At 37.3% G+C, this 19520-nt stretch overlaps 1 protein-coding gene across 1 annotated transcript in view; it reads left to right on the plus strand.

Annotated features, from left to right (window-relative positions):
* The first annotated feature begins 14190 nt into the window (after positions 1-14190).
* The window catches only part of LOC129276683 (ATP-dependent translocase ABCB1-like), a 41424-nt gene continuing 36094 nt past the window's right edge, over positions 14191-19520 (plus strand). The window contains exon 1 of the mRNA XM_064109373.1: positions 14191-14731. Within this exon, the coding sequence (XP_063965443.1) occupies positions 14397-14731 (335 nt within the window). The 5' untranslated portion in view covers positions 14191-14396. The remainder of the gene's footprint in view (positions 14732-19520) is intronic.

Consider the following 19520-nt stretch of genomic DNA (forward strand, 5'->3'; position numbering starts at 1 on the left):
TATACGATACATACATGTAGTGGACATATCAATTTTTCGACTTTGGCAATTGTTAGCAACGCCAAGGTTTTTTTTTCCAAATATAAAACAACGAAAATTGCCCTTATCTTAATAAAAGAGGAAGGAAGAAAACATAACGAAAGCGCCCCCCATAATTCTACATGTAAATCACACCAACGCAATCGATTCTAAATCATCCTGTGGTATATCACTGAAATTAGTGTATGAATTTTTCTGTCTGGAATCGGATCCATATACGTATGACTGTTAACTCTTCTTTTTTTCCTTATTAAGCACATATTGATATTCATCTGCACACATTAAATATTATACAAATAATTCATCGCGAAGATGTTCGCTATTGTCAACCTTTTAATCTCGCACTAATGAAGCCACAAGAGAGTATGTCGGCGTGTAATAGTGGAGGACTAACGTGTTGTTACCATGGTAACACTGATACTTCTGCTTGAGTTGTGCTAAGATGTCGGATGAAGTTGTTGCGTTACTGTCATGAGGGAGATGTACTTTGATTCTCGCTGCCCTAATGATGTTGTTTTTCATCAACATCCTCCAGTTCTCAACGTTAATGATATTCACAATTGTTACATAATCTGCGGTGATGATAATAACTCATACGTGTGACTGCAGCACAACTCTTCCTTTTTTCGTTATTCATGTTATTAAGCACTGACTGATATTCATGAAATATTATACAAATAATATTATTCATCGCGAAGATGTTCCTTCTTTTACATTTTTACCTATGGTAGCATGGACCTGGGAAGCGGGGTGTTGGGGGTACTGAAACACACCAAGATTTGCCTGGGGTACTGCGTGTATTATTCTCCAAAGGCAGCACCCCCTGGAATTCTGGTAGGTGTTAAAAAAGGGAGAAATGTAACCAAAATTACCTACATTTTTTTTCACTTTTCAAATTTCTCGGGACCAAAATTACCTTCATTTTGTAGTGAAACAATTTTTTCTTTCTTTTTTTGCTTGTCAAATTTCTCGGAACCAAAAATGATTTTTTGTAAATTGATTTCCTTGTTTGGGGGGTGTCAGTACCCCCTGTAAAAAAAAAGAAATCGTTCACATGCCCTGCATGGTAGACACGACGTTGTTAAGAAATGTTATAATTATGAAAAGGATTAATCAGTATTATGAAAAATTGACGAACAAAATAAGTGCAATTTAAATTTTCATAAATGTTCCTCGTAAAATCTCTAAAAAATGGGCTTGATTTCTACAGCAATGCATTGTATTCATATACATTGTGTTAGAATGTTAATCAAAATTTAGAGGGTCAATCTCCTGTGGTATTCAGAGACTTTTCCTGTAGGGCATATATTACAAGTTAAGGTAACCGAATTCAAAAGATCAGCTTTTCACCGAAGGTTTTTTTTTCCGAGTATTGAAGAAAAAAAAAAGAGGGAAAACGATGGAGACAAAAATAAGGAAGTACGAAATGGAGTATAAAAAGGGCAATTTGGTGGCTTTGTGATTGTATAATAATACCCCTACGCTAACAAAGTAATGTCCCCTGTAGTTCGTCTAGTTACCCTCCCTAGATGAAAAATATCACCACGGCGCCCCTAGTAGTGGTACTCGCCCCCATAATAATTAACAACTCGCATGTCGTTGTTATTCTCTCAACATGATGCTGTATAAATAGTTGTGAAGAATCACACAAAATTCATTAGAACTTATTCGCGTTGACTACCATTGTATAGCTCGGTATACTGTTTATCTAAACCCGATGATTCACGAGATATGCTTTCGACTTTTCTGCCTTTCAACGTGGTTGCCATGGTGACATGCTCTTGGTCATATATTAAAAACCAGTTCAATGTATGCATGGACCATGGTGTATGAGATGGAAATTAATTGCATTGTGTAAAACACAAACACAATGGAACACTGATAATATTTCATGCAAGATAATTAAAAATAAAAACCGTGTGCTGGGAAAATTCATTAATTCTGTCTAGTTGAATACAAAGTTAACACATTTTGAAACTATTAATTTTAGTTCATAACCAAGCAAATTTTAAGTAGGCGTATATATAGGTCGTTATTTATTATTTGAATATTAATGTGACTGTCTTCACGATTGGCGATATGGGCTTACAGACATGATTGTGTTTTTAAACAATATTACTTCACAGCATGATATTTTAGTGGATTCAAAATTGGCCTATAGTGCACAATAAAAATGTTTAACAAGCCATGCTTAATTAGGCATATTTATTGAGAATTCAATATTCATTCAACTTTGTTGTTTAAGATTTAAACAATTATTTAAACTGTCTAAACTGTAAACAAATACTGCAATGTACTTATGTTCATATAGTAAACATCGTTGTATAAGAATATGAAAAAAGGCGTGGTTCGAGGACAAAATTAATCCTGGGAGGACAACACCCCCGATGGCGTACAAGAATGAGTTATCGTTTGAGTAAGTTGTCTTCTTGGGAGGCAGTGAGCTCTTCTCTGGCAGGGAGGGGTGGGGGCGCTCTACAGGAGAATGTTCGTGGACGTACATTTATCTTACCCGCCGGGTACGCTGGGGGGGGGGGGGTAAGGTGGGTTAGTTACTGTGTATCCACTCACAACTCGGCAATTTCCTAAAGAAGATTATATTTCTAGGCAACGCGTTATATAGTTTTACGGGGAGTAGACAGGGGGTGGGCATGTTGAAGTGTCTCCATGGTCGTTTCAATGGTACACTACTCTCACTAATAACTTAATTCCCTGGTTATATGCATACTCGAAGACCTTTAGTGACATCATGAATGAGATTTCTAGTATACTGTCTCCATGGAAACAGCCTTGTCATTAGCATAAGAAGTATTAACATGGAGAATTCGTATACATTACAAGTTTCCAAGCAGTGTCTCTCTGTTGCAAAGTTGTCATTACCAATTTACTGTTTTCCCCCCATGATCGAAAGTTTCCTCATTTTACGAGTATAGTTTCCTATTAGAGATGACTGCGACGATTATCTAACAAATGTTAAGGGATCAAGGATTAACCAGCGGACCACCCCCCCCCCCCCATCTTGTTTGAAAGTAGAAGGAATGAGTCAGAATAAATTACTAAAGAGTGGAGTCATTTTGTAGTTCGGGTGTTTTGGGGCAACGCCGTTAAAATACAGTAAAACACTATCAATCTCGGTCTTGTATGCAATGTTTAGTCATATTAATTTATCTGTGGATGTTACTTTTCTGATTATGTGTGCTGTTCGTATTATAAGATGGGAGTTCCAATAATCTGTTACACAGTAAAATGCTTAACAGCGTAAAAAAAACATGCTTAACTTTTTGAGAAATGACTATTAAAAATAAAACTTTGTTGTTTAAAACTTTAAGATTTTAAACACTCTTTTCAACTTTTTAAACAAATACTGTAAGGTTCATAATTATGATAATCAGCGATGTATAAACGAAAAATCAAACGGCGTTTTTACTGCGTACCGCATATGGTGACGTAATGAGCCATGGAATTTGTGGGGTTACAACATTACATAATGTACATGTATGTGGTATAATTCCTTAAAATTCGCGAGCGAGCAAAAAAATGGCCTTGTAAATGAAAATCTTATTTTTATATGATTCTCACATTCCACTATTTTTCCTTTGCTTTCTTTTTTTTCTTGGTTGTGGAGCTTTTTTTTGGGGGGGGGGAGCAGATCTGCCATCTTAACGCCAGTCCATTTTTGTAAAGGGTATTTGAAAATAAAGGGTTCGCCTCTTGAGATTTTATTTATGTGCTGTATTAAGGATATACGACTCATCACTGCAGACTGCATGTCTGATTTTATTTTTATGACACCTTGTATTTTATTCCAAACATTGTTTTTATCATTCCCAGCAGCATGAAGGCTTTTGTTTCAAATAATTATCATCATTGAAAGATGGTTCCATTGTAACACCAAGAAAACAATAATTATTTGTAGCAATTCTACCCAGTATCCATGGATTCAGAGTTGGAATGAAAATACAAGACCTGCAAAGGTTTCATCCTCATGATAACAAGACGCTTATTCTTTGCGGATATATTTCCTTTATTGGTGTTTTGCTCCTATTATGCTGTAGCTCAAGTATTATTACGAAATGCCTTCCCCCCCCCCCCCTTCTCCCTCCTCTTTCACTTTACGCTGTATTTATGTAGGTTGCTTTTTGTTATGTTTTGTTTTCATTTGACATTTCGTTGTGTAAACGTGTCTCCTTTTTTGCTCTCCTTTTTCAAAATTTTCCAAGTGAATTAAGTATTGACCATAGTTTTGTTTGATTTGCTTTGCTGTTTGCAATTGAATTAACCTTTGAGTTTTAATTGTGTTCGTCCATTTGACTGAGAGTTCTTCGTATTGTAGAATCATGTCCGTACTTGTCTATATACGAATTCCCTTCAGAGTTCAATATGCACATCAATTATGAAAAGACGATTTTTCAAAGAAATGGCCTATCTGCAAATAATATTTTTCAGTGCGCTACACACTGACATGAAGTAATCATTTTAAATTCAATCGCATGTATCCAGTTTTGACTTGATACATTCTGACATTGTAGAAGAGATTAGCCGGCAAGAGATTGCGCATTTGGGCATGCGCAGTAATCTTATGGAATAAACCCGCCCCATCAACTTCAACTTTTCCTAATTGTTTTTAGAAATGATATAAAATGTCCCATGTGCATGTCGCTCCAATATTGTAGGACCCCTTTATAAAGAAGCCAATGAAACTGAAAGGGACCTAAAACGAATCCCTGTGGCACCCTCACATACGGATGGGCTATATTATTTTGAGCCACATTGATGTTCAAAACGGAAGACATGAACCCCAACTACATGTTATATACTACCCATCTAAGGAATTCGAACCCATGACCCTCTGTTTCAAAGTCAGAAGACTAATCCACTCGGCCACATCGACTGTATAGTATACAAGTATTTCGGCTCTCATCTTTCAATAACTGTACAAGACCAAAAATAGTTTCGTAGTTTTTTAATTAACAAAATAACCAAGTTCTTCTCACGAAGTCTACAACTGTAACCTTTATAAAATAGCTGTAGGCCTACAGTTCTATGCCCTTCCTCATCATATCGATTGTCAATTTAACACATGTTAATAATGGTTCAAGTAGATGTAGTACTTTACATTTAATGTTGGGTTTCCATGACTGTATATCATGGTCTTGGTTAGTAATCATACCTTGTCTCAGGTGCTTATCCAAGAGACCGAGTTTGTTGCCCCCTCCCCCGAATCTGGTCAATCATGAATCCACCTATGCCTTGCCCCTCAAGGACCAATGCCAATGATGTTCCCCGAGTATTAAAGGTCAAGTCCACCCCAGAAAATGTTGATTTGAATAAATAGAGAAAAATCAAACTAGCAAAACGCTGAAAATTTCATCAAAATCGGATGTAAAATAAGAAAGTTATGACATTCTAAAGTTTTGCTTATTTTTCACAAAACAGTGATATGTACAACTCAAATGAGAGAGTCGATGATGTCCATCACTCACTATTTCTTTTGTTTTTTGTATTGTTTGAAGTGCACAATTCATTTTTTTTTAGATTTGACAATAAGGACCAAATTTAATGAATCGTATAGCATTAATCAATGCTCATTCCACATGTTCAGGGAGGAATTAATCGTTGTTTCACTTGACAATGAGGATAAAAGTAGAATATTCCCTTTTTTTATGTAATAAAATACAAAAGAAATAGTGAGTGGATTACGTCATCAGTCTCCTCATTTGCATACCCATCAGGATGTGCATATAACTGTTTTGTGAAATTAAGCAAAACTTTAAAATTTCATATTTTTCTTATTTTAAATCCGATTTTGATGGAATTTTCAGTGTTATGCTTGTTGGATTTTTTTTATTCAAATCAACTTTTTGGTGGGGTGAACTTGTCCTTTAATAGATCTATTAGTACTTGTTCATGCACTCTATACCATGGGGTTGAATCCAATGCAATGTTAAAAGACTTGTACATGTATTATTTCTTTATTTATTTTATAAATTCATATTCCACAAATCCTCAAAGTACATTTCATAATAAATTATTTTGATTTTTAGAAAATACATCAAGTGCATAACATATGCAGTTTTGAGACGTACCTATACAATTGAAAAAGTGGAGGGGCCTGCTGAAAAGCAAAGCTTGTAAGATATAGACCCCCTATCGAAATTGTATACAAAGCCAAGGTACATGTTATATAAATTTAGCAAAATTCTATACATTTATATAGATGTAAACACGAATGGATATTCACCCTGTGCATTATATACAAAATTATATTGACTTTGAAATAATCAACACTACCGTGGATAAGTATATTTGACAAGATATTTGATTAAATAAGTTAGAATTCACACTTTTTAATGAGTAATTTACTAGTAAATCGATTCAGATTAGCTGTCTCTTGATCTACTTGCATGATCTACATGATCTACTTGGCATCCTTGTGAAATATATTTGCGCAACATCCGGGAACTTGGTTTTCTATTTCGAAACCTGTCCTCTAAAATAATATATTCAAATTTTAATGGGCTTATGTAATAAAGGGGGCAAAGGGCACTTAATGTAATTTCTAGTGAATCTAGCGAAATTATTATTGTTTTTTTTTTCAAAATGAATAGATTCCATTCGTTTGAATGACAGGATGTCTTTTTCAAAAAAAATATCGTAATTTTTCTGCATAACAGCAGACTGTGGATGACGTGCTGAGACTACCCTTGGACAACGTAGGATGAAAGGAATAATGCAAATCTTGTAGCCGACTCGCTAAAGGATTTATCGGTAGTCCATAACAGCGGGTAATTTTCATCGCAACAATAATTTTAATGCATAATTTTTCTTTCAAGCGCGCATAAGTGGTTTGTTATCGTTCGTCTCTGTACAAGGCACAGCAAGACAACACGACATAAAATGCATGTTTTTGTATATAGCTCACCGTGAGATTTGCGAGCATGTAAGGTTCGTATTAAGAAATTACTATTATTGTCAATGCTATTATTCCGTCATAAGTAGCTTTGAGTAACCATTTATGGAAGAAATATTCATTGTTATTTATTGTGAATAAACAAAATACATGATTATAATCCAATACAATCATAATGTAAGGCATTCAAAATACAATTCAATGTACGCCATCCATGAAAAATACAATACAATGGAAAGAATGATGATGTTGCACACAATTTATGACAAATGAAAAGCACGCGAAGTTAGATTATCATTATGGGTATTTGAGAGGGAAATACATTTTGACAAAAAGTTGTGTCGGCCAATTGACGCTGGCGCCTTTTATTATAATCTTGATAAATTTGACCGATCTTTGCCTGCAATGAACGGGTCATTTTGGAAGTCAGAAAGTGACTAATTTGATATACAATTATTTAAAAAAAGTGAGTGAATAAATTACTTTTCGGAGGGGGTGAATCGATTCAAATAAACTAATAGTGACTTTCACATGCTATTGAATGCATTAATTTTGTACCCTTTTAAATATGTCATTTTTGTATTTAGAAAATCCATATGTTCACTCTAAATTCACATATTTTTTAGACCACGTTTATTATTTGAGCATATATATCTTTTTATTGTAAAAGCTTAGGAAGTTTGAACAATGACTGTTACTAAAACTGACAAGAAAATAATACTTGAAGGCCTTTAAACGATAATCCGTTCTCCTTGGGGCAAGATACATTACTACCGATGCCGACGCCAAGCATTTCAACAATAGTTGCGTTAAAAAAATAACTCAAATTCTTTTCTTTTCTTTTTTCATGTATGATATTACTCACCATCATTTTCCTTGGGAATTAATTAGGAACGATGTTGACATGTCGATATTAATATCGTGTGCGCAGCCACCACCCCACCCCTCCCGATAATTGGCATCAGTTGGGATTGTCATGTTGCATAATGGGCAGTTGCCCCCCCCCCCCTTAAAATCTTCAAAACCTACTTTTAATTGGACATTTTTTTAACCTTTCGTTAGGTATGCATCATTTTTGTATACAGCCATTATGGAACAATCACAATATAATTGTTACTATTATGTACGACTTTTATTCGAATAATGTCAGTTACAATTTTTTTCCCTTCCATTTGGCCCCCTATGTATGACGTCAAATTACTCATGAATGGAAAGGCATTCTCAGATGGAAATTTGAAGACATATTGATCTTCAAGATGGCACATCATCTGCGGCAGATATATCAGTCTCTTTCTCTTCGTACGAACACCTTTTACGCAGACGCCGAGGCTCAGCTCTTCACACGATCGCTATATGCATCTCGTCATAGAATAATTGAGGGCAAATATTTGGAAACATTTTGTACGGCTGTCAACGCCTGCTCAAGGGGTTTCTTATGGACTTGAACCCCCCGTTGAGGTCAACACGACTGGCCCTGCTTAAAGGAGAATGAAACCTTTGGAACAAGATAGCTTGTGTGAAAACGAAAAATCAAAGAAACAGATCAACGAAAGTTTGAAAAAATCGGACAAATAATGAGAAAGTTATGAGCATTTGAATATTGCGATAACTAATGCTATGGAGATCCTCACATTGGCAACGCGACAAAGATGTGTGATGTTACTTGTGAACAACTATCCCCATTACTTTAGTAATTATATTTCCCTTAAACTGCCTCTTTTGTCACATCTATCAGTAGATCATGACTGTTCTTTCTATAGGAGGTCATGTAATACAGATTTTTTTAAGAATACATCATGGATAAAGAGTTTGTATTACCATAAGAAAAAGCAAAAGAGACATTTTTGGGGTATTTTATAGTCCATCAAAGGGAAATTTGTTCACATGTGACATCACACATCCTTGTTGCATTGCCAATAGGAAGATCTCCATGGCATTAGTGATTGCAATATTCAAATGCTCATAACTTTCTCATTATTTGTCCGATTCTTCTCAAACTTTCTTTGTTTTTATTCTTTGATTTTTCTGTTTCTACACAAGCCTACTTGTTCCAAAGGTTTCATTCCCCTGGCCTTTAACTCTGAATCGGCACTGTAGCCTCAGTCACAAGCTGAAAGATTTTTTTGATGGAGAGTGACAGTTCGTTAAAGCCGGGGTTAAAGCCCTTTTGTAAAGGAGATTGGATGGGGCGTAAAACGTTGCACTTTACAAAGGGCAATGCAGCTGAAAAGCTTTGAAGTACGAAACTGTCGAATTTACGCAAAATAATTTGCCTACATCATCATTTACTATGCATTTGCAATTATTGCAAGAATGCGAATTCTTCTGATTCATCGTATTTCTAAAGAAAATGATTCCCATTGCCATACTACGAGTACAAGCATTTGAGTACATGGTCTTCCCTCCTTGGGCTGGTAGCAGGGCGATGATAAGACCGTCTGGGGAGTGTTTCATCAACATTTTCATCCGACAAGTTGTCAGATCTGACATCTTTCTCTGATGTTGATTGGCTGAGAGGTACTGTTACTATGGTAACTGTCGGATAAAATGGGACTTGTCGGATAAAACGTCCGACAAGTCTTTTCATGAAACGCTCCCCCGATGTATTTCCACGTTTCATGACGTTCAAATAGCCTCAACAGTGTATATCAAACTGTCGAAGGACTTATAACAAACTTCAATGGCAATGTCAGTTTGTTTGACTTTAATACAGAATAAATCATAAAGATATCAGACCTGTTCAACGAGAAGCTGTACTGAATACTGAGTAAATAATGCTAACTTTTCTATGAACATAAAAATTGATTTCAGGTTAAATTACACATTGCCTCGCCGATGCAGGCCGTTTGATCGTTGTTTGACGAGGGTGTGCGACAGAATGTCTGCTGCACGATCATTTTGGTGGATTTTTGTGAAACATTTGCTATGAGAATGTGGGTTTTTAATCATTGAATGGGACATACATCCACCCCCCCCCCCCCTTTACTTCCATGAATAGGTATAAAGGGTGTCCAACGCTCAGTGGTGGGCGGGTCACTAACCACGTCGTATAGTATCGATGCGCGTCTGATCTTTGAATACATCTCTATGGACTGAACCCAAAATGACGTAATATTCGTCGTCGATATTCGCGGTTTGGTCTATTTGCGATGTCCCTTCAGGGCCACTATAGCACGACGTGCACCTCCTCCCGTTGAGGCAGATGAGTTACGACACTGGCAAGCAAAACGAAATTTGTACCCCTTCTTCTGTTTGCAACAGCTGATTTCCCAAACTTTAGTTCCATCTCCCCAAGATGTGCACCCCCATATACCACTAATTTTAGTTCCACCTCCCCACGATGTGCACCTCCCCATGCTCAAACCACCCTACGCCATTGTACGGTGAGAGCAAACTACCAGACACCCAAATATACATGTAGATGTAATAGGCTTATATAAGTCATCTTTACTTGCAGTTTTTATCAGTCAGAGCTTGGTTTATAAATTCACTGGTAGACATGCCCCTATACCTGGAGACTTGGAACTCATTCATATTCAGCGTGCGCCCTTGTATTAACGATCGCAATTATTTAAAACCCTTGATGATACAGTTTCCAATAGGATCGTGTGTCTGTAGCTTCATGTATGAAGAATATACTGCTTTCCTAATATATTATGTGTTGTAATTCTTTGTGTGTAATGATGGGGTTTGCCTCCCACTATGAAATAATTTCACATTGAAGGGAATTATCAAAGAAACATGTTGGAAATGGCCAAGAATTATCTGGCACATATTGTTGATAGAGCACCCCCCCCCCCCCCCGGTTCTAAAATTAATGACAGTTCTGTTGTAAATGAAGACAGAAAAGTCCATTTCCTCAAACAGACATGACCCCAGCCATATACACTTAAAATCACCCTCACACGACATACATAATCTTTACATGGTGTTTCCTCTAACCTAATATAATGATTAGTGCCATACCAGTTATTAGTATTACTGCTTAAGTCGTGCATGAAAATCTCAGACTGGTGTATTTTAAGGAAGAGTAACTGTGTATGAAGGACAAAAACAATGTTGTGTATAGGACCCCATTGGAAATAAGCCGGCTTTCGTGGACTAGCCTGTCATGGTATTCTGACACTTTATGTTATATCAATTAAATCAATCAGTCATAGTCTCCTTCGTAGTACTAAAAGGAAATCCGATGGAAACTTATACAAAAACTGTAGTGAGATAGCCTCTTTGGTGTAAACAGCATAGTTCCTAGATGCGACCCTTGTGGAACACCATTACTTTGCGAGTTTGAATACAGTCATGTTGACCATAGAAACCATTATACGCAAGACATTGATAACACTGCATGTTTTCTCTAAGATTGAATCAATTTGAAGCTGTATCCTTGATTTACGGAACTTATTTCAAAAAGTAGCTCAGATCTATAATAGGTCTCACTCCGCTTTTGATTTGAGTTGGGCCTCATGTTGCAGAATATGTGATAGGCCTATATGCGGATTGGCAAAAGTGAACATTAATTTTTACAAGTATCTCCTTGAGAGGACAATTCTCCCGGATAAACGTTCTCCTGGAATACATCTCTTTTAATTAGAGGAGAGCTTCCAGGAGAACGGATGATATTTAAGATCAGTATCAGGACAACTCTCCTGGAAAACATTCTCCGTAAGCACATTACCGCAGAGCAATACGCTTCCAGGATCACTTGGTAATCACCTAGTCCAAAGACATTTGAAGATAATCTGCCTGAGCTTTTGGAGTTAGACCGAATTTTGTAACCTGTTCGGGACCTCTTCGTTCTTGAATTTCCTAGAAATCATCTAAACGTTGACGGTGTACCTCTTTCTTGTCTTCATGGTAACTGCGTCTCTAAAGTCATGGCAGTCATGCGTCACGCACCGTGAAACATTATTCAATGATATTGGTATCTGTAGGTTTTTTCATTGTTCCAGGCACTCATTTATCTTTCGAACACCCTAATTGTGTGGGGGAATTTTTCGCACGTCAATATGACTTACATGACTTAACGAATGATTTTTTCCCCACATCGAGCAAGAATATCACCAACTCAATCTTCAAATTGAAGAGATAATGATATTTACATAGATTTCAATAGTTTCACTTCTAATTACAAAATATCCTCGCGATGGTATCATAGTATACTGTTGTTGTTGTCGTTGCTGTTTTTGTTGTTTTAGTTTGTTGTAATCGATTTATTTTGTACATTGCGATGTGATTAAGCGCACCTGAGGGATTACGAAAATGAGAATGCTTATTGCCTTATAGCTCGTGTACCTTGTTTCAAAGTTCCCTTACATTTGAAAAAGAAATGATAAAAAATGCAGTGTTCTGTGTTGGAAGAGGAGAGGTATTGAAAGTATTGAGAAATGTTCGATGGTATATATTTTATTATTGAATCGTTATCTGAAAATCTTATATCTTATATATCTTATAAAAGGGAAAATAGGCCTAGATTCTAATTCAAGGATTCAAGCCCGCATATCGCGCACCCCCTCCCCTTTACTGTGCCACTCTCTGGAAGGAGTGGCATCTCGGAGCTACTGAAGGATATGGTATAGCGTGAATTTCTCTATCCATCTAAATTTTGTAAATAAGAGGAAAGTGAGGGGATGCAAAAATGAGGAAGGCGGTTTGAATGATATTCCAATAATGCGTTTATAAAGTGCACTTATCATGTTTAGAAAATTTGGGGGAGAGCGTACAATTACAGAAATATACAATCTATCAATTCAATCTCTCTTCTTTCCGAGCAAAGCAAAGGCCTCTACCATGGAGCTTTAGTAGTTCCATGCCTATGCATAATATACCTAAATGAAACCAATCGTGCTATTCAAAAGATCGTTGGACGTCATGTAATCGAAGTATTATGGGAATCGAATTCCTAAACTTAATTACAATTTGCTTCATGAAATATGGAAAATATTAAGTATCCTAACACAGTTTCAAAGAGAGGACAACATCGGTTATGAGAGCGCAGATTCATCTTTAAAAAAAATCCAACTGCAACGACAATTGGATATAGGACTGTATACTGTTTTATTTGAAAATTGAAATCAGCAACTTTGTATGAAAAAAAGAAACGAGGAAAATCGATGTAGAAATGTTGTACAGAGACTTGGTTTGTTTGTTTCGTGTTTTTGTTTTAATAACAATGTATACGAGAGATTTGTTCATCAATTTTACAAAAGCTGGCTCTTATATCCTTGATATATTATATCTTAGGGCAATTCCATATAGTAAAAAAAATGTACGTCCGACCTCAATTTTTACTTCTCCTCCATAAAGTGCTAAATTCATCAATTTCATAATATTTAAAACAAAGAAGATAGAGCTACTGTATACCACGTTGGACATAGTTATGTAGGCCTCAATTTTGTTTTCTTCAGTATATGCCCTTTATGTGCCTGTTTAATCAAAATGATAATACCCCCTCTCTTGATCATGTTGTTAGAGTTTGTCCACGGAGGTTCTGTTCAATCTTGGGACTCGATGTACTCGTATGTGAATTGGTAGGTGGTGGGGCTGCTTACAACTGTTGCGATTTTGTGCAAAATCAATGATTGCAAACGATCACACGATTGTGAAAACCCAATAAAATGAATCAAATGAAGATGGGGTATCCAATTTTGGATCTCAACACAAGTTTTATTTCAATGACCCCCCCCCTCGGCTGTTTTTTTTTTGGGGGGGCAGGGGGCAACAATATACAACAAAACCAAACAAAACCCCAAGAAAATATGATAGCAAGGCGAGAAAGTGAAGCAAGGAAGCGGGTATCCATTTTGGCAATTTGAAATTAGGGGGTTGGTTACTTGTTTTATCAGTAGGCCTATAATAATTAATGGGGAGGGAAGTCTGTAAAAAAAAAAAAAAAAAACACGGGAATTTGAAAATTCATAAGGTTACTGGGTAACTGCCCCTACTACCCCAGCTAGAGTCATACACTTCTATTCACATCGCTTTACTTTCATGATACTTATATAATTTTAGGTCAAATTAGTTTTCAATATTTCATTTTTTTGGGGGGGTTGTTTGAGTGTATTTAGTTATCCATAACTATCTCTTTTAAAAATATTTTTCATCTTTTCTTTCAAAGGTTATATCAAAACTTATTTTGCCATTAAATCTCAGAGCAAGACAGAAATTTGTGGCTGGTATGTTCTTTAGTCGAGACACCCCCCCCCCCCCCCCTTAAAATAAATCGTTATCCGGGAATTCGGTTTATATCCAAACGAAACTAGGGGGAACTCGCAGCGCAGCCGTCAAACAAAATGCGAAGAAACGTCTTGATAAAAGAATACAGGCTCAGTGTTGCCGAAATTTACTCATGATTGACTTTGTTCCTTCGACTAGACTCCACACTCGAAGAAGAATGTCTCGTCTTTTACTTTAAAGTGCCAGTTATATTTGCTTTCGACAAACTGGAATCATGTTTACCAGAAATGACAGTGCTGAGAAACGTTCGTTATTGGAAAAACCTAACGTTGCGGATACAAATCAGAATGAAGGAGTTGGTTCAGGAGCCAAATCGGAGACGAATGTTGTGGGAGGGTCACTTGACGCTGCGACTTTGGGTGCGGCCGCCGCTGGTGGGACGACGAGTGGAGCCGGTAGAGGAGGCTCGGCCGTCCCGACTATGGGACCTCCGAGCGATCGTGCTCTTGCTGGAAAATCTGTGCTCGTAGACGAAGCTTCTGATTTAGTTCTTCATTCTTCGAGGTTGGGTGCTGCATTTTATGGATCAACAGAGATATCCCATGATAGGTTAGAGGGAAATCATTAACACCACAACCTCCTAAAAAAGTCCTAGTCCTACTAGCTTTACCCTATTTTTTAATGATTGTGATTGTTTAAGAGTCAAGACTCTAACTAAGTCTAACTCTAACTTAGTCTCTATTCTCTAACTTTCTGTTTTGCAATTAAAGTTAGATTGATTTGTGGTAGCCAGGTCGAAATTTTACATGAATCTTAAATCTTATTTTGTGAATCTAGAAGAAAGCTCTAGATAATAGACAGAAACAGCCAGTGTCTGTTTCTGAAACCATAGGCCTATTGCCTTATTATTGGGAAATTATTATTATTGATAGTTGTATGATGGGGTGTCCAAACACATTGAGTGAAAATACTTAAGGCCTGTAGCACTCGCACTAGTACGAGGTTAGTATGATATAACCTCGTACACCGGACCGCGTTTGACCCTGGATTTCTAAGTAGTCGGCAAACATTGCTTCATTGCAGAAGTAATATTTGTCGAAACTCCTCGCTACTCACCGGGGCTCTTTCCGGTAAGTAGCAATACAATCATAATTTAAAGTTTAATTTGGAAATAAAAATCGTACAAAAAAGAGCAAATTCGCTTACCTCGACTTCGCATGTCATTGGTGGCGCTAATAAATTTAACAACCTTGATTCAGCTCCTCGGTAATTTTATAACTGTGTCTAAAATCTTTGAATGCGCAATTCTTATGATTACTTGACTAATTATGGGCACCATAAGGTCTTCAAAAACATAATTCAAGATTATTATTGGCGATGATAACACTTTTTTGCAAATAATTTAAAACGACTAATAAAAAAATTGATAAAATCTACGTACCTGGAACGAAACCAGCAGTACAAGCTTGAACGAACGTCAATAATACGGTCTACCAAAGTCTATACAATGAAAAGATTGGACACTTCACATACTTCGCGTAATGCCTTGCGTCGACTTGCGTGTAAAATAGTTTAGGTGCCTAGTCTTTCCCTTGTCGTGTCTTTGATATGAATATAAATCGCGCGCCCTCTTAAGGCCAAAAATTGATTTCGTCACTGACCGAAGGGCATCTCCGTGAAATCTTCACTGAAGATCAAGAAAAAATACATTTTTTAAAAGCAAACTTCAAAGAGAAGTCACCAAAGGATCTATATGGTTCGGTAAGTGTCATAGCACAATGTGAAATCCTAACTTGAGTTTTATTATATTTTATTTGGGCAAAAGCCCATGATATATTTGCATGTGTCGCGTGCATCATGTGCATATGATATTCCTTCGCACGCGAGATGAATTGAACCCATGGGTGGGCCTGTAGATGCCCTACTGAAGCATAATAGTGATCACAACTTTCAACAATATTTGTGTGTGTCCAGTTGAAGCTAATAATGTTATTTTCCACTTCAAATTAAAATATGAAAGAGTTTGAAATTATTTCATTACATGGATGCCCGGACAGGCATTAGGCATAAATTTAAGGCTTTCAGGCAATGTCATTCTATTTTCCATGCACTCTATTGAGGAAAACATTTTTTTTCATAGAAATAGATCTCATTTCGGGTACATTTTTCAAAACTTCCGATGAATCTGCAATTAGTCAGACATGTACATGTATATCCATGTACTGTATTACTGTGAGAGTACCAGTATTATTCATCTTTACATTGGTCATGATGTAATATCACAGCGCAGACCCATTGTGTTTTTGCATTCCAAACCCACGTTATATCCATGATTGTGTGCTTGAAACATTTAATGCACACACTGAAATGACCAATCAACCGTGCCATTTACAATGGAACTCTAAAAGCCTCATCTATCATCTTTCTCCAGATTCCCTTTCTCAAATCTTTCATCAGAATTTGGGCATACATGTACTTCAGTAAATGCCATTATTGTCTGGTGTGTACATTGTTAAACTTAGAGTGGGCAAACTAAAAGAAATAATATTCAGACAGGCTAGTTTCAGACAGTTTAATCTGTAAATTATACTCAAAACTTTGTTCTATACACAATTATTTGTATTGGAAATTTGTATAAGATTGCAAATTTGCAATTCTCGCTACCCCAAATAGCGATTTCGCCGAGATCCTGGAAAATCCCTGTAACGCGCATTGCATTATGGGATAGCTTTTCGGTATTACAACTTCCTGTTCGGAAGTCCAATGCACGGTTTTGCCATTCAGATCAACAGTGCCGTCATGCACAACAACACAACGTCGCTTTCGCTCGGAAAGTTCGTGATCACAACCCTCTCTTTCATGATACAGTTTAACGGCCTTTTCTGCTAAAGCCCCAGTCACATATAGACACGGATCCTCACGGATCAACACGGCAACGCCGGCATGGTCCGGGGAGGTCCGGGATCGTTTTGCCCCGGATTAAGCGTTGATGACTGTAAACACGGCATCTACACGGCATCTTCACACGGATCTACACGGACCATGCCGGCAGAGCACGTCGTCAACACGGACCTACACGTCAGCAACACGGACCTACACGTCAGCAACACGGACCAACACGTCGGCTACACGGACCAACACGTCAGCAACACGGATCAACCCGTCAGCTACAAGGACCAACACGTCAGCAACACGGACCTACACGTCACCAACACGGACCAACACGTCAGCTACACGGACCAACACGTCAGCTCAAGGACCAACACGGCAGCTATATTGACCAGCACGGCAAATGAAAATCTGTTCATAATAATGAGCTGATATTTATTTATTTTTTCTCATCCTTGTCGCAACATTATATTATGTTGTTTTTAAAAAAAATATCAAAACTTAAAACTTCCTTAACCAGTAAAAACGCTGTTTTTTATACAACGCAGTTTACTGTTTTAACAGTAGTTGTTAAGTACTTTAAATATTGAACGACAAATTTAATTTCGATTTTATTTGATATCACTTTATTGAAATCACAGTAAAGGAAAGAAATTTACAAAGCCAATAGAAAACATAATAAAAATTAAGATAGTCCCAGGTCATGACGCATAACTGTCGATGCAGGGCAGTGGTATAAAACTTAATGTACAATTTTGATGTAACAGGTACATAACATTTATTTTAAGAAAATGAAATGTGAAATAGTAATAACAGACAAAGTTGGGGTGAATATTTAAAAAAAAAAGAGAAAAAGAATTATTGATACATGCACTAAGTTTACAAATATTAGGTTGGGGCCAATCTCCAAAGCGTAAGAAAATATCCTGAATCGTTAAATCATCCATTTAATCATAAATAAATTAAGCATGTTTGTGTCAACTGTTTAACAACTCCTGAAAAGTTCATAAAGTAAATAGCGTTGTAAATATTTGATGGGAAAAAAGAACACGGACTACCAAGGATACTCCAGGCAGCCACACGGACCTACACGGCAGCTACACGGACCTACACGGCAGCCACACGGACCTACACGGCAGCCACACGGACCTACACGGACCATCCCGGATGGCTTTGCCAACCCGGCAGTCCACGGATGACGCCGGATGTTTTTGACAGTCAAAAACTGCCGTGTTGGCCTCCCGGACGTTCAAGGACCAACACGGACCACCCCGGACCTCCAAGGATGCCCAAGGCGCCAACACGGATCTCTCCCCGGACCACCCCGGATCAGATCCGGGATGGTCCGGGGTGGTCCGGGGTCTATATGTGACTGGGGCTTAAAGTCACTAATTTTGCCCGACGCTTTCCATTGCAAGGTATTCTTCTGTCAGTTAAGATTTTTTAAGTTCCGAAACTGATTTTTTATCCATTTTGTGGTCGACGAAAAATAGAACGGAATGAATGCTGTATATATTTAGCGTCTAGTCGAATACGATCGTGATGTCAGGCCGGTCGCTAAATGCAAAATTTTAAGATATTCATTTTTTGTTTAATTTTTTAATAACCAAATAAAAACATGAATAAAAATTATTTTCACGTGAAATATATTTTTTATTTGTATTTATAATTCAAATGGAATCAAAACTGACCAAATTAAATAAAAAGTATTATAGTCTGTACATATTACGCTGATTGGCATCGATTTCAGCGTGGTGGAAAACTCAGTATCGCGAACCTCGCGCGAGCATGACTCTGAACCAGAAGTGGTGATGACGACCCGACGGAGTGAAAATTATCTCGTCTCGCGCATTATGAGATTTTTGTTCCTATTTGGGGTAGCGAGAATTTGCAGGATCCATAATCCAAAACATACAGACACCTTTTTTAGCATTGACTTCACTCACTTCCATCGCCTACTGTGTACCTGAATGGTCCCTGTACCTGTACGGATCCTTTGGACTGACACAACTCGGTTGTTGACTGGTTAACCCATTGCGTACTGAAACTGTATGGTCCTTGTACAAAACTTATAGGAATTACCCATGTCAGTAGTCAACTGGTTACTGTAAAAGAGGAAATTTTCGTGGTGTGGAAATGTTCGCGGATTTTGCGGCAAGATTGGCGAGCGCGAATTTATGAGCATCTATTTTTTCTAACCGCGGTTCAATTGCGTGTATAGTTTTGGCAAAGAGACCGCATAATTTGACCTATAGAGGGCGACATTTAAGCAAGCAAGCTTGAGTTCCAAACATGCGCTGCGAGAATTTGTTTCAAAGCAATGCGATCATTTTTTTAACAGTCGCAGATCGATTATGATTTTGGTTGAAATGTAAATTGTTTTTGCTGTTTGACTTTGATTGGTGAGTGTTTAGATCTGTTTAGTTTTTAAGAAGACGTTGGGTCGATCGCCCAGTTTGATTGATCCCATGCACTTTGAATAGCCGTAATCCCCCGGTCCTTACCCGGT

The sequence above is a fragment of the Lytechinus pictus genome, chromosome 14, assembly GCF_037042905.1.
Source record: "Lytechinus pictus isolate F3 Inbred chromosome 14, Lp3.0, whole genome shotgun sequence".
NCBI lineage: Eukaryota > Metazoa > Echinodermata > Echinoidea > Temnopleuroida > Toxopneustidae > Lytechinus > Lytechinus pictus.